Here is a 15,357-nt window from a genome sequence, read left to right on the forward strand (position 1 = left end):
AGCAAGTGTGAGGTTCTGAGTTCAAGCCCCAGGGCCTCAAAAAAAAAAAAAAAAAGAAAGAAAGAAAAATTCTTAGGGCTGGAGATGTGGCTCAAGTAGTAGAGCACCTACTTTGTAAGTGCAAAACCCTGAGTTCAAACCACAGTCCCACCAAAAAAACAATTTTTTGTGTGTGAGGTTGACTTTCCTTTGAAACTTAATAATTTGTATTTCAACAAAATCAGTGTTGGTTGTTTTAACTTGCTTAAAGTCACACAAACAGTAAGCAGGCAATTTAGCATCTGAACCCAGAATTTAGTCAGTCCCTTGCTCTGCACATCCTCCCCTACCCCAACATACCTAAGAAATCTAGAGATGCATCAGGCTCCCAAGCCCAAGCCCAAGCCCAAGCCCAAGCCAGCTTCCTTCTGCTGCCTCAGCCTCTGTAGACCTGGACAATGCGTGCTCTACTTTCCAAAGTAGAAACTGAATGGTGAATGGCCCTGCGTTCTCATTATTTCTCCCACTCCAGGGATTCTCCTGAGTTCCTATAACAACCTGGCCAGATTCCATCTCCTTCGACACAGTCATCAAAAGGAACTCTCTTGCTAAAAAAGTAAGTTCCAAAGAGCTCTGGGCCCTTAGTTCTCTCTCACTAAATCCAAAGTTCCTAAAGACAAGTATAAGGAATCAGGACTGAAGGAAGCTGGAACGGCCTCTCCACCCTAAGTGCTCTGGGCTGGCCTCAGTCTTACTGACCCTCTGCCAAGGCCAGGTGGTTCCGGTTCCAGGCCTTCTAGGACAGGCAAGGCCCAAGCCACCTGTATGGAGAGGCACCTGAGAGCTGACTGTTCTCAAGGCTAGAAAGGGGGCTGTTTTACAGAGACATAGCAGCTAGAAGAAAAGGTTTCCCTGCTTTCTACCTTCCTTCCACTGCTGTATTGTGAGGCTTGGCAGAAGGGCCCAGGCCCTTGAGGAGGGGAAATGCAGGGAGGTCAGTGCAGGGTGAACTTTGCAGGAAGTCTTTTCAAGCAGGAAAAACAAGCAGTCAAATGCAAAAGCTTTGAGGGACCCAGCTGGCCCAGTGACAGGAGGCAAAATTTTGGGCCCTGCCTGAAGCCCTGGGCTGGGAGTAAGGGAGCCCACTGCTTCCCAAATTTGTCTCCATCATCAGCCTTTCTGCCACTAGTCAGTCTGCCACAAAGTGTCACCATGAGAGTCACTCCTTATATTTGACAGGGGCCTGTTCTCTAGAAAGTCCTCTGCAAATGAGTGTACTCCAGCATCAGAGAATTTGAACAGAAGAGAATCTGGCCATTAGGGACCTGCCCCAAGGCCCAGGCACAGAAAGGTAGGAAGCAAAGGCACAGGCTTGGAGATTAGAGTGGTAGAGGTGAGCAGGCAGGAAAGGATGAAAAAGAAAGTTGGGGAAAGAGTCATCAGAAGCAAAACTAATCTTTTCCTGGGCACCACAGCCCAGCTCCAAGTATGCAGAGTAAGTCCTATATAGCTAAGGCAGAATGCCAAAAGGATCCAAATATTAATTTACTATAATACTATTTAATACAAGGTAGTAGTGCTAGCACCTGGCCAAGAGGTAAATAATACCAGAGATATTTCACACACACACACACCCCTAGAGGAATTTACTCACCCTGTGGGTGGTACTTACACATCCCTGCCTCCTGACCCTGCCTCCTGTTCTCTTCCTCAGAATGCCATTCCTCCCCAACCAGCCCATCCATCCTACAAGGCTCAATGACACCTTCTCCAGGAATCTTCCAGAAGTGTTCCCTCCGCTCTCCAAATAGTCAGAGGATTTGGTTTGCACCTCCTGAGGTCCCTGACCACTTACCACCCATGTGCCTATCTTATCTGTCAAAGATGATGAAGTACATGGAGCAGCTAGTTTTAGGAATCTTTGTAGGACCACAGCACCTGACCCTGTCCCTTAACCCATCACCAACTTACAGTCATGCATAACAGACATTTAACAGAAATGAATGATTGGAGCTGCTGGGGGAGAAGTGAACAGCATGGTTAGAGTTAAGAGTTCAGATTCCAGTGAAGCAGGCCAAAGTCCCTCAATGGTAAGGCTGGTCTCACAGAATCCTGGGATTCCCAGAGACCATGCCCTGCCCACATAAGACATGTGCATATCATAGAACCGCCTTGACACCCCCTTCTGAAAACACAGAGCCAAGAGGTGGTACTTCCACGCCCCAGGTCACCTACAAACCCCAAGAATCCTCAACCCCATCTCTGAGTCATTTCCACAAGACATCAACCTGGAAGCACCTCTCATACTCACAATAGTAACTATATCCCAAAGAAACCACACCAATGCCTGAAGTCTCCAAAAGCTGATAGCTATTCAGGCAGGGGACCCATGTAAGAAAAGGAAAGGCCTTTACTGTCATTCAAAGCTGAGCCCAGGCTGATGCAAAACAAAACAAAACAAAATGAAGAGGAGTTCCTCTAAAATGTTTGGAGGAAGTGGATACAATGGAAATAGGGGGCACTTCAGGCAAAATGGAGAGTTTGGGAATTCTAAAACTAACAAAAAAGAAGAGTTGGGGGTGGGAGAGAATGAGCTGGAAGTGTGGGACACCAAGCAGCAGGGAGGCCAGCAGGCTATGTCACTTCATGCCTTGGCCATTCCATAGCTGATTCTCACAGGGCTGGTTCTTGCATCTGCTGAGGGGAGGACTGTGTTCTCCCCTCAGCTTGACTCTCTAGCTGGCGGGACTAAGTGGTGTCTAAGTGGTGGGACTTGGGGACCAAAGCCAATGGTTAAGTACAGCAAAATCTCAAGCCCTTCTCTTGCTTTCCATTGCCATCCTAAGCACCTTCATCTTCCCTCCAGTAATCCCAACCCCCCAGGTTACACTCGTCTTTGCTGGACTAGGTCCTTGGATCCCATGGGCATGAGTCACACTGTGAGAGGCCCAAGAGAAGAGGGAAGTAAGGGCATGCAATTTTCCCTGCAGCTGACCTCCAGTCACCTTAGAGGACTAGTGAGGTAAACTGATGCAGTTCTGAGAGCAAACCAGGTGGAGCATCCCTTCAGGAAATAAACCCATAGGCCATCCCAAGGACTTTAAAAACAACATGGCTACCAACCTGGTTACCCTATTCTTGGGAATTTATTCTAAAAAATGAAGTTACCAAAAATGAAAAGTGATGTGGCCAAGATTGTTTTCTGCAGGAAAGCAAAAGATGGAAAACCACCTATCTAAAAGCCCAATAGAAGATAGATATTTATAATGTAAAATGTGATTTTTAAAAATTACATGCCCATGCTGAGGCCATAGCTCAAGTGGCAGAACATCTGCCTAGCAAGTGCAAAGTCCTGAGTTCAAACCCCAGTCTAATAAAAAAGAATTATGTACAAGGACATTTACTGCAATGTTATTTGTAATGGCAAAAGACTTCAAACCACCTAAATGGTCAACAATAGAAAAAATGATTAAATAAATTATAGAATGACCATATGACAGGATATTATGTAGTTATTAAACACATTACACAATTTTTTTAAAGACAAGGGTGTGCTATATAGCCTAGGCTGGTCTTGAACTTGTAATCATTCTGCCTCAGCCTCCTAAGTACTGGAATTACAGAAGTGAGCCATCATATCTGGTTTATTAAATACATTTAAAAACAGTATTTAATGACAAGAAAATGGGCTCATGATATATGCTACATGGAAGGATGTATAGATATATATTATAATCATCCCAATTCTGTAACTATACATATTCCAAAATGTTAATGGGAATTTTTTTCTAGCAGGTGGGACTATGAGCAGTTTTTATTTCCTCTTCAGACTTTATGCATATTCTAGTACTTAGCGATTACTACCTGACTTCCACCACATCAAGAGGCACACATGTCAGGTTTTTTCATTGTTGGCAAGGCTAAGTCTGGTAACCTGCTTTGCAAAGATACCTTTGCCCCTTTGTAATTGCTGAATAAGCAACCTGCAGGTGATACGTGGAGAGAAAATAAATGTCCTGCTTCCCAACAACCTTCTTTTCTATAACAACAGCATATATTAGGGATCCTGATGGGGAGCAGTTACTTCTTCAACATTTATTAACAGACATTATTCCATGAAGCACTTCCCTGTGGTTAATATTGATTGTCAACTTGATTGGATTGAGAAGCACTTAGGAGATTAGACTCACCCTCTGGGTCTCTGAGGATGTTTCCAAAGATGACTAAGGGAGAAAGACCCTTCCAGAAATGTGGATAATACCATCCCATAGGGTGGAGCCCCAGATAGAATAAAAGGGGGAAAGGACAGCCCACTAGCACAGACATTCTCTCTCTGCTTCCCGTCCACTATGAGGTGAGTAACCTCTCCCACATGTTCCCACCACCATGGTGTTTTAACTCACCAGGAGCCCAGAATCATGGAGTTAAGGACCCTGAACTGAAACCTCTGAAACTATGAGCCAAAATAAATCCTTCCTCCCTTAAGTTGTTTATGTTAGGTATTTTGTCACAGCTAGACAAAGTCTAACTAACACATTCCCTTTCCCTTATTTTTTATATGATAATGGACTCATGTATTCTTAAAGTCCATGTGTTAGAATTCATTGCTGTTCTTCTTATGCTCAAATTGTTCCAAATGTGGCCAGTGGGTTTTCTTTCTAGACAGTTACTTTGCTTCTCTCATAATTTCAGCTTCCTTACTTTCACAGCAGCTCTCCCTCCTCAGACTTATATTCCACTATTTCTCCCAGGAGCTCTGGTTCCTTTGTGTGGGCAATGATATTTAGAGACCAAGACCTGAGTGTTCATTGTTAATGGAATGTCATTATTTCTAGGCCTTTTCAGTGAACAGAACCAGGAAGTTAGGAAATGCAATATAAATGTGTGTGTGAATCTTGAGTTTATATTGATACCTCCAATACATATACAACATCACACAGTTCTTTGTCTTTCTCCCTACTCCCATCTTCCAAGTGAGAGCCCTGGTCCCAACATCAGTATAATTACTTATTTATTGTAGCCTATATTACACTAAAAATAGTTTCGAGTTACTACACTGATATCACCATTGACTTGGTGTCATTAATACTATTCTATTAGTATTCTATGCCCTTTAGGATGATGATATGTCCAATTCTTAAGTAATTATTGAGTTCAGAATTAGCAAATTCCTCCCATCTTTAGTCTATAATTAAGAATAACTCAAACACCATGTGGCAAAGCCTTGCCTTTATAGAGCTAATTCCATGGCCTATGTGGAAGGCCCCATTGGCTTTTGCAAGTCCTGGTGGTTTCTCTCCCTGGGGCCTAATTCTGCACACTGCACCCTGGACAGGAGACTCACAAACCTTCACATTCCAAATAATCTACTCTTGAAGACTTCATGACCCAGGGTGACTGTTAACAAGTTCCTGGGAATGATCACAGACAGGACCCTCCTGCAAGTTCACAACAATTTCACAAGCACAGGTACAATCTTAAAAGAGCCCTAGCCACATCTCCACTGTGTCACTGCTTCTACTGGTCTTTCAGCTCACCCCAATTACTTGCTCTCCTTTCCACTCTTTGCTTCTCTTCTTCCTTCCCTTTGCTCTCTTTTTAGAATCAAAAAGCAAAGTTCTTCCCCCTTGTCAAGCAGAGCAGCCTCCTCCTCCTCTGAAGCCTTGTTCAAGGCATTCTGAGAACAAAGACAGCCTTCTTCCTAAGAGAAATCACGGTGAATAAAATTTCCTCTGCCTCATTACACATACAAGGGTTGGAATCTTTTTAAAGCTTGGTCAGCTATAAATTGCAAATGAGCAGCTGCAAAATTCTCTCGAGATGAGTCTCTCCATTGACTTAGCTATCGCTCCTCAGAACCTGGTTACCACATGGCGTTCCACCTTGGGGACTGCCAGTTTCCAAAGCCACCAACTCAGGTCCTCCACTGTCTTTCTATCTTACAGGCAAATGGGGCATCCAGATGTCCTCCAACTGGGCAGCCACTCACCCTACACTCCTTTCTAGGACACCAGCCGCAGGCCCTAGAGAGAAACAGTGTTTTGCAGACATGAGCAATGGCCTGTGGACTGACCAGCAGTGTGGGGGAGCCCGCATCCCACAGCTTAGGGGGACTGGCTGTGGTCAGAGACTATTTCCTCTTGCTGACTCTGACTTCTCATTGTGTCAGCAGAGATGATCTTGACAAACAGCATGCCTGGGCTAGAGACAATGAGAGTTAAGACCACTGCCTTGCTGGCCTGGAGGTACCATTCAGGGAGCCTACAAGATTTTCTGGGCACAGAAACTTTCCCATAGACTGGCAGGTACCCTTGGAAACAATCTCCAACGCAGGCACAGCAGGGAAGGGAGGAACAGATCTTTCTGGGAAGTCTATCAGATCTCTGATGAGGGGAAGGTACATGTGAAATTTGAAAAATACTCTAAAATTGCTGTTGTTTTAGTTATTTTCTAGTCAGTAAATATTTTAATTGCTTTGGCATTCCAAATAATAGTGAAAAAAAGCCTGAGATTTTATTGTTGATACATAAAGAGAAACAGACCAAAAATGATTTGGTGATACACAAAATGTTGGGTCTTCCAAATTGAAGAGTTGAAGAAGAAGCTGAGGATATGGCTCGGTGGTACAGCACTTGCAGAGCATGAGCAAGTGAGTTCCATCACCAGCACACCCAAACTTAATAAAATAAAAACACAAAACTGCACAGGTTTTAGAACTAGGGGCATGACTCAAGTGGTAAAGCACCTGCCTAGCAAGCATAAGGCCTTGAATTCAAACTCCATTACAGGAAAATGGTATGGTAGATGAGCAGAAGGGAGGGTATTAACCCCCCCGCCCCAGCATAGGTGACTTGCTGTCCTATAGTGGTTCATCCATCCCCAGAGCCCCTGCCTGTTCCTGGTAACTTGAGGAGCACTGAAATACCTCTTCACCTCCCATGTTCCTGTGTTCCCCTCCACCATTTCTCAACATGCCTGTAAGTCTACCACTAGCACACCCATCCTTTGGGTTAAGCACTGGCCTCTGCTGACTCCTCCACCAAGCAAGTGATTTTTATTTTGAGATTTCAGAAACTGCAATCATATTTAGCTTTGAACAGTTCTGGAACTTTCTAGGATGACACATTACCTATGCTCAGTAAGTAGTGTCTGAGTTTGGTACTCTTCCAATTTTTATGTAGTTGCCTTCATTCCTCTTTTGAATAACCCAGCAAAGCCTAGAAATGCAACAAACTTGCCCTATTAGAGGTAGCAGGAATAGGTGCCTGCAGGGCACTCAGTTTCAGTCATTGGCTTGTTTCATGCCTATCACAGGTTTGGGTGGCATAAATCATGGTGGACCTAATGGAATTGCCCAAGTCTCACATCAACACCAACGTGCTAGCTCAGTTCATAGACTGGCAGGTTTGCTTTGTTGGCAGGCTGGAAGAGATTCATCCTACTGGAAAAAAATGTTTATTCTGTTAGATGGAGGAGGAAATAATGGAACCACTGAGTTGATGGAGAAAGAAATCCCTGATATAGTAGAAATCTCAGATATAGTAGAAATAGTTGGAAGAGTAACAGCCAAGGCAAACATTATGTGTGCATCCAATGTCCAGTTTAGAGAAGACAGCAGTCCTTTTGATCTTGGACTTGACAATGAAGCTGTGAAAATTATCTGTAAGTTCCTTCAGTTTTTTCCTTTAGGGGTTGTACAATATGATTGGTCTAATGATTTTTTTTTTTTATGACTGCAAGTAAGCTACATTGAAGACTTAGAAAAGACTTCTATGGTTTCTAATATTTAATTTGTTCTTTTTAATGTTTCATTTACCAAACTTTAGATATTCTAATTGGCAGTTTTTGACAGAACTAGCATATTGACAATTCTCATCTAAGTCCTTCTATAAAAAAAAATTATCACTCTAGTATATGGTCAGATAAGATGCAAAAACAAAGAAGTTGTCTTGAGTTTAAGTTTCTATTTTATTAATAAAAATTAAAATGGTCCCAAAAAAAGAGGTAGTAAGTAGCCCAGATGGTCAAATAAGGTCAGTCAGTAAAATAACCGAGTTCTTTGTCTTTGCTGAGATGCAGTAGGAAACCATGTATCAGAGTAAAGACCACATTTCATGTCACTGGGCTGCTACCTAGCCACAGGGGAGATGGTTTTAGGCCCAGGGGCCCCACGGGTTCTGTGCTTCTTCCTATCATGGCTTTTCTCTCTAGAACAGGTCAATGCTCAGCACAGAAACACATGAAGTGCTTGGAGTTGGGCTGCTACCTCAGAGGCTCAGTGACTTGCCTCAGGGTATGGGAACTCAGGGATGGTGTTTAAGCCTTCTGCTGACTGAGTAACCTTAGGTGAGTTAACTAAAGTTACCTGAACAGGAGTGCAAACTGGCTGAGAGCAAGCCTATGTAGGTTCATACCCTGGCCCTACTACTGGTCATGTACATGACTTAACTTCTGTTTCTTCATCTATAAAATGGATGTATAACAGATCCCCCTCTTAGGGTGGCTTTGAGCTAATACATGTAAAATGTTTACAAATTTGCCACAGAGAAATGACAAATATTTGAGGGGACAGATAAGCTTACTCTGAGTTGGACATTACACATGCGTGTATGGAAATGCCACATGTAACCTGCAAATATGTATAATGTTTTGTATCAGTATTTTAACATGTTTACAAATTGTGTTGCTCATGGTATATTTCATAAATGCTTGCTATTTTATATGTACATGTATTCTTACATATATTTGCTAATATATACAATAAGCTTTTAAAGACATACTTCTTAGGATGGTGTCCCCCCCACACACCCAATTTTTTTACATTTGACAATAATGAATGTTGGTGAGGAAGTGGAGCCCCTGGAATTCTCATGTATTGCTGATGGGGATGTAAAATGTACAGTCACTCTGAACAACAGTTTGGCAGTTTATGATAAAGTTAAATGTGTATTTACCACACTTACCATATGATTCCGCAATCCCATTCCTGGCTATTTATTCAAGAGAGATAAAAGCATACATCTACACAAAAAAGAAATGTTCATAGTAATTTTATTCATAATAGCCAAAAACTGGGAAAAAATCCAGGTATTCCTCAATAAGTGAATGGGTAAACAGATTCTGGAATATCCTTTCAATGGACACTACTCAGCAATAAGAGGGCACGAACTACTGATATATGCAGCATGGATGAATCTCAAAAGAATTATGTAAAGGGGAGCCAGGTACCAGTGGCTCACGCCTGTAATCCTATCTACTCAGGGGGCAGAGATCAGGAGAACTGAGATTTGAAGCCAGGCAAATAGTTCATGAGATCCTAGCTCAAAAAAAACCCATTACAAAAAAAGAGCTGGTGAAGTGGCTCAAGCAGTAAGAGCGGAAGTATGATGCCTTGAGTTTAAACCCCAGTGCTGCCAAAAAAAAAAAATTATGTGACAGGGAAGAAGCCAGGTTCTAGGTTCTAAAGGTGATACCATAGGAGTCCATTAATATGACAGTCTGGAAACAGCAAAACAATAGAAACACAAAACAGACGAGTAGATCCCAGAAGCTGAGGACAGAGAGAACTGATTATAAAGAACCATGAGCAACAGGGGCTGGCAGAGTGGCTCAAGTGGTAGAGAGAGCATCTGCCTAGCAAGCATGAGGCCCCGAGTTCAAATCCCAGTCCCATTAAAAAAAAAAATGAGTAGGCATATTAGAGCGACAGAAATGTTTTGCATCTTGATTGTAGCTGTCAGTACTGAATACATTTGTCAAAATGCAAAGAACTGTTCAATTTTAAAAGGCAAATCATAGGGCTGGTAGAGTCTCTCAAGTAGTAGAGCACCTGACTAGCAAGCATGAGGCCCTGAGTTCAAATCCCAATACTGCTAAAATGGTAAATCATGCCTTAATAGACCTGAATTAAAAGCCTTTAACAATTGTTATCTGTGAGAAGAGGGAATTGGGCAGGGAGGATAATTAAAGGATATCTTCTTTTCCTTCTTAAAACACATTTGTTTAAATTTTTTTTTAACTTAATTTAATTTTTATGTGTGAGTTTGTGGTGCTGAGAATTGAACCCAGGGTCTCTCACCTGGTAGGCAAGAGCTCTACTACTGAGCTATAGGCCCAGCATTATTTGAACTTATGTAATAAGATATTATTTATGTAATAAATATTTGGTAATAATGTCATTAAGGTTTTAAGTAATAATAATAAAAAAAATAATAATACTGTTAATCTTGAAAGATATTGTGAGACCCAAATGAAATACTGTGAAAATGAGCACAGTATACGAGCTCTCTTTCTCTTGACTGATAAGAGACATAGACATAGACAGGTTCCCTTCCTCTCACTTCCTACCTCCCCTATCCTCTTCACTCCCCCATCCCTTCAGATGACCCACACATTCCAAAGTGACAAGGTACAGAGGCCTAGGAGCCTCCACTGAGAGTGATGGCCATGACTTACCTCAGTGACAAAGAGAGTGCGAGGGTCAATGATGTCCAAGAAGTGTCTGAAGCGGCCATAGAAGGACGTCTGGAAAAGGAGGTAGGAGAGAGGAGTCAGATGCTATACACTGTGCTCAGGACACTAGGGACCCTACCCATAGCTCACCATTATGATTGGTGTCCCCCAGTCCTCAGGATTCCCCATGTGGGTGATGAAGGCCAATGAGGCCTCATTGCTCAGAGAACTGAGTCAAGCTTTCCCAAGGCTGAGAGCTTCCTAAATCAACTCAGAGACCACTAAGATACTCAGTGACTGACCCAATATCTCTTCCAGGTGCCTCTCACTTTCCTCCTTTTCTCCCATTGTCCTGAGATCTATTCTGAACCCTTCAGAACCTCCCAAGCATCACTGAAAGCTGAAGGTAAGGCCTGGTCCCTAGCCACTTCCCAGCCTCCCGCCTTGCTTTAGAACTCTAGAATGAAAGACAGTCCTCCGGCCCCTCACAGAGCCCTTCTTCAAGGTCCTGCTCTGCCCCTAGGGAGAAGAAGCTCCCCACAGGCAGAATCCAAGTATGGCAGACCAAACTCACAGCCCGGAAGCCTTGCTTCAACCTACAACCCTGGAGAAGCTGTGAGGCACAGGACAAGGGGCCACCTACCCCCCAGCCTTGCCCCAGAAGAGGGGCCCTGGAAAAGGAAGGCTTTGTGCTAAGCAGGCCACAAACATTCGAGCATAATGAAAGGAAACCTAGCAACCCTACTGTTAGGCCTTCTGCCTAGGGACAAAGCCAGCTGGGCAAAGCTGAGCTCAGGGGAAGAAGAGAGGGTGCCAAGCCCAAGGATGAAGGGGAAGGCTGCAAATGCTGGAGGTTCATGCCTCACTACACGCCGGGCTCTGCCCCAAATTCCTCCCTAGAGCCTCACAGATCTCCAAGCACCATCCTCTGCACAGTGGAAGAAACAGCAGTCTCTGTGCCCCCTCTCCCTGCTCACTAGGGCAGAAGACTCTGCAGTCAACTTCGTTCCTTTCCCTCCCCAGTAAAGACCTGCAATAGGCCCCATGTTACCTCACAGTTCCAACACATACCAGGCCCATCCCAGCCCATTTCTTTGCTCACCTTGGCACCCTCTGCACACAGCAGCCTCTCCACCCCTACTTCCACCTGGCTCCAGGTGCAAATCAGCACCATTCCTACCCAAAACAATTGCTTTTCTAACCTCTCAAAGCTCAAATGCCCTGAACCATTCTCCACTTGAGACACACATCCATGATGCCCACACTGTTGACCTGGAAAATTTCAGCTCTGAGGATTTAGTTTAAGGAAACAATTTTCAGAGATGTGGTTAGAACCACATGTCAAGGATGTCCACAGTTGCATTATTTATAAAGGTGGATGGTTAAATAAGTGATGGTCCGTTCATATGACTGAATACTAAGCAGCTATGTAAAATCATGTATTCAGCAGGCACCATGGCTCATGCCTGTAATCCTAGCTACTCAGGAGGGAGGTATCAAGAGATCACAGTTTAAAGCAAGCCCCAGGCAAATAATTCACGAGACCCTACCTCAAAAAGAACCCATCACCAAAAAAAGGTCTGGAGGAGTGGTTCAAGTGATAAGAGCACCTGCCTAGCAAGCATGAGGCCCTGAGTTCAAACCCCAGCACCGCCAAATATAAATAAATAAATAAAATCATGTATTCAGATAACAGATATGATGTGGAAAATGTTTATGATTCTGTAAAATCCATATAAGCATATAATACCAACTTAATAGGCAAGGAGATAAATGGGTACTAAATGGGAAGCAAAAAGGTCAGATGACATCCAGGTCCTGATCCACTGAAAGGAAGCAGGGTTTCTTAGAGAAGTGGCTGATTCCAGGGACTAGAGCAGGGCAGGGACAAGATAAAAGTGGTATGTTTTGTTGTGCCTGAAAATAATGAAGTGCTATCCTTCCCCAAATGACAAGGACTGCTGACAGCCAGAAGCAGTGGTACATGCCTGTAATGCTATAACTCAGGAGGCTAAGGCAGGAGGATTGTGAGTTTGAGGCCAGTCTTAGCTACATAGTGAGACCCTGTCTCAAAAAATGAAAAAAAAAGGCTACTGAGGGGCAGATGAACATTACATGCCTCAATGTGACACCCTGAGAAGTCCACAACATCACCAACATGGAATTCCATTAAGAATTAACCTAATCACAAGGAAACATCAGACAAACCTAAACTGACAAACATTCCATAAAACAACTAGCCTTGTTCATCAAATATGTCAATGTCCTAGAGACAAACTGAAAAAACTGACTTAGATTAAAGGAAACTAAAGAGCCAGCTAACTGCATTGTGTGATTTGGGATTGAATCATGGATTAGAGAGGAAATGTTATCAAGGCCATTAATGAAACTGACAACATGGGAATATGGACTACAGGTTAATAAAACAGTATTGTAGCCATGTTAAATTTCTTGAGTATAATAACTATACTGTGGTTATGAAGAGAATGTCCTTTTAAGAGACATTCACTGAAGTATTACAGGATAAATTGATGTTATCTACTCTTAAATGACTGAGGGAAAAGGACATGTGTGAATACACAGAGCAGCCATAAAATCTGAAAGCATAGATACTATTGTTTTTCTTTTTACAGAATGAAGAAGTTCTTAATATGACATGTATATTTGCTGTTTCCAGACTTTCTGATTACCTCAAGAACAACACGGAAACATGTCAAAGTGTTAAAAACTGGGGAATCTAGGTAAAAGGCAAGAGTTGCAAGGCCACCACTTCTCTATAAGACTGAAGGTATTTCGAAGTAAAAAGTTATGAACTGGGTTTTTGTTTTTGTTTTGTGGTACTAGGGTTTGAACACAGAGCCTACACCCTGAGCCACCCCATCAGCCCTTTTTTGTGATGGGTTTTTTCAAGATAGGATCTCACAAACTATTTGCCCAGGCTGCCTTCAAACCATGATCCTCCTGACCCCTGCCTCCTGAGTAGCTAGGATTATAGGAATGAGCCACAGGCCCCTGGCTATAAACTACTTTTTCAAAATGCTAGATGAAAATACATTAAAATGTTAACAGAGGTTGCCTCTGGGCAATAAGATTATGGGTGATTTTATTTTTCTTTTAAATTGCTTTTAAAATGAAATATCAGTCTTAAGATATATAAGTAATATTCTATTTTTTAAATGTATGCAAATTAAAGTCCAAGTTTATGGTGATAAGCTCCTTAGGCCATAGGCTGCTGGACTTCTTTCCTTATCCTCGTTGGCTCCTGGCCTCCTTACACCCAGTTGGGGTTCCACAGAAATACTTGCCATGTAACAAGTGAACTGATGAGCAATGACCTTGAGGTTTCCTGAACAGGGTGGAGCCAGGGCTGGGCTCTGAAGGAAGGACAGGATTAGAAAAAGATAAGGATTTGGCAATTAGTGGTCCAAGAGAGATGAAGATGGGCAGGGGCGGAGATGAGAACCTGCAACGGGAATGGCCTGAGTGAAGCAACTTCTGGAAGATGCCCCAGCAGACCTCCAGCTTGACTTGCCTATCCTTTTGATCCTGTTCCAGCCCTGCCAATCTCTTGTGTCACTTTCTACCACAGCTACTGTGAACAGGCTCTCCAAGAGCTCAGAGCCATCAAGAGAAGAATAACTAAAAACAGGTAACTACAAAACACTGTGATTCGTGCTCAAATGAGACCCCACAACATGCACTGGGGACACACACAGAGATCTCTTCCTATTTCTTCCTAGGACGAGCGAGGCAAGAAGGCATCCCAGAGGAGTGAGGCAAGAAGGCATCCCAGAGGAGCTGGGATCCAGAGGGGGCTGAGCTTACCAAGCAGAGGGTATGCACAACAGTGTGAAGGCCGCAATCAGAAACTGCACCAGGTGCCTAGTGTCTCTTCATCCAGACACTATTCAACTTGCTGAGGACCTACTATGTGCCCGGCACTGCACTAGAACCTGGAAATCTAGCAAGGCTCACTGACTATGGGAGAAGGAGGAAGAACAGAGTGATGGGTGATGTCTAGATTTCTAATTACATGCTAATGCTTATTGGCCAAGATAAGGAAAGTAAGCACAGAGTTTTAAAGGAGAGGAAGATAAAAACTGCGTATCAATCATGTTCATTTGAGAGACTTAAAGGATCTTCCCCTTGTAACTTTTCTATAAACACTTGAAAACACAGGCCTGCCAGTCATGAAAGAGGATCTGAGCTGAAATGCTAGCACGCAGGTCCAGTCTGAGACCCTCAAGGGTGAACTTTAGTCTGAAAGTCAGGTTTACTGACTCATTCCAACAAGGAAGGCCACATAGCAGGGGAATGATTGGAGTGCCTTGTCAGCAAAGGAAAAGTTTGCTTCACCATAGACATTGGATAAAGCTAGGCTAAGATGGAAATGAAGCAGCACATCAGTCACTCCTAGCAAAGCAAGGGTGCATGGACAGGAGTCAGCCTAGGTCTGAATGGTAACTGGACACAGGGTCCTGTTTCTGTGAAACTGTAGTTAAGATTAGTGTGGAAAACAAATTAAAAAAAAAAGATTAGTGTGGAATGATGGGACCAGAAACTCCTCATCTGAAGTGACTTGATTGCCTTAGAACTAACAATCAAGAGGTGGATAAGGCTGGGGATCTAGTTCAGTGGAAGAGTGCTTGCCTAGAAGGCAGGACTTCCTGGGTTTTGTCCCCAACACATCAAAAGAAAAACAAACAAGTGCATGCTTTAGTCCTACTGGAGTGATTTAGACAGCAAGTCTCTGGTGATCCCTGATCTTAGAGAACTGCCATTCCTCAATGAGTGCTTACTCAAGAAGGGTCCTACTGATACTTCATTATAGGAGCAAGTCCTTGCAAGAAACATTGTTTCTTTGCAGAAACAATGGCTTTATCTGTGTGAATGGCAAGCAAGATTTTTATTTTCTCTGAGTTCATT

General features: G+C 43.1%; 1 protein-coding gene, 1 long non-coding RNA gene and 1 pseudogene across 5 annotated transcripts in view; 2 read left to right on the forward strand and 1 right to left on the reverse strand.

Annotated features, from left to right (window-relative positions):
• The window catches only part of Sfxn5 (sideroflexin 5), a 108,271-nt gene that overhangs the window by 86,446 nt on the left and 6,468 nt on the right, over positions 1-15,357 (reverse strand). For 3 of the 4 annotated variants that reach the window (XM_074049972.1, XM_074049971.1, XM_074049969.1), the window contains exon 2: positions 10,435-10,503. In XM_074049972.1, coding sequence (XP_073906073.1) covers positions 10,435-10,503 — 69 coding nt within the window. Of the gene's footprint in view, positions 1-10,434; positions 10,504-10,581; positions 10,910-15,357 lie in introns of those variants that run through there. The other variant, XM_074049970.1, reaches the window with a different exon arrangement.
• On the forward strand, positions 7,312-7,712 carry LOC109696350 (replication protein A 14 kDa subunit pseudogene; annotated as a pseudogene).
• On the forward strand, positions 13,124-14,998 carry LOC141414840 (uncharacterized). Its single transcript, XR_012439761.1, has 3 exons — positions 13,124-13,219; positions 13,987-14,080; positions 14,172-14,998. It is a non-coding gene; the product is annotated as an uncharacterized lncRNA (long non-coding RNA).

The sequence above is a fragment of the Castor canadensis genome, chromosome 12, assembly GCF_047511655.1.
Source record: "Castor canadensis chromosome 12, mCasCan1.hap1v2, whole genome shotgun sequence".
Taxonomy (NCBI): domain Eukaryota; kingdom Metazoa; phylum Chordata; class Mammalia; order Rodentia; family Castoridae; genus Castor; species Castor canadensis.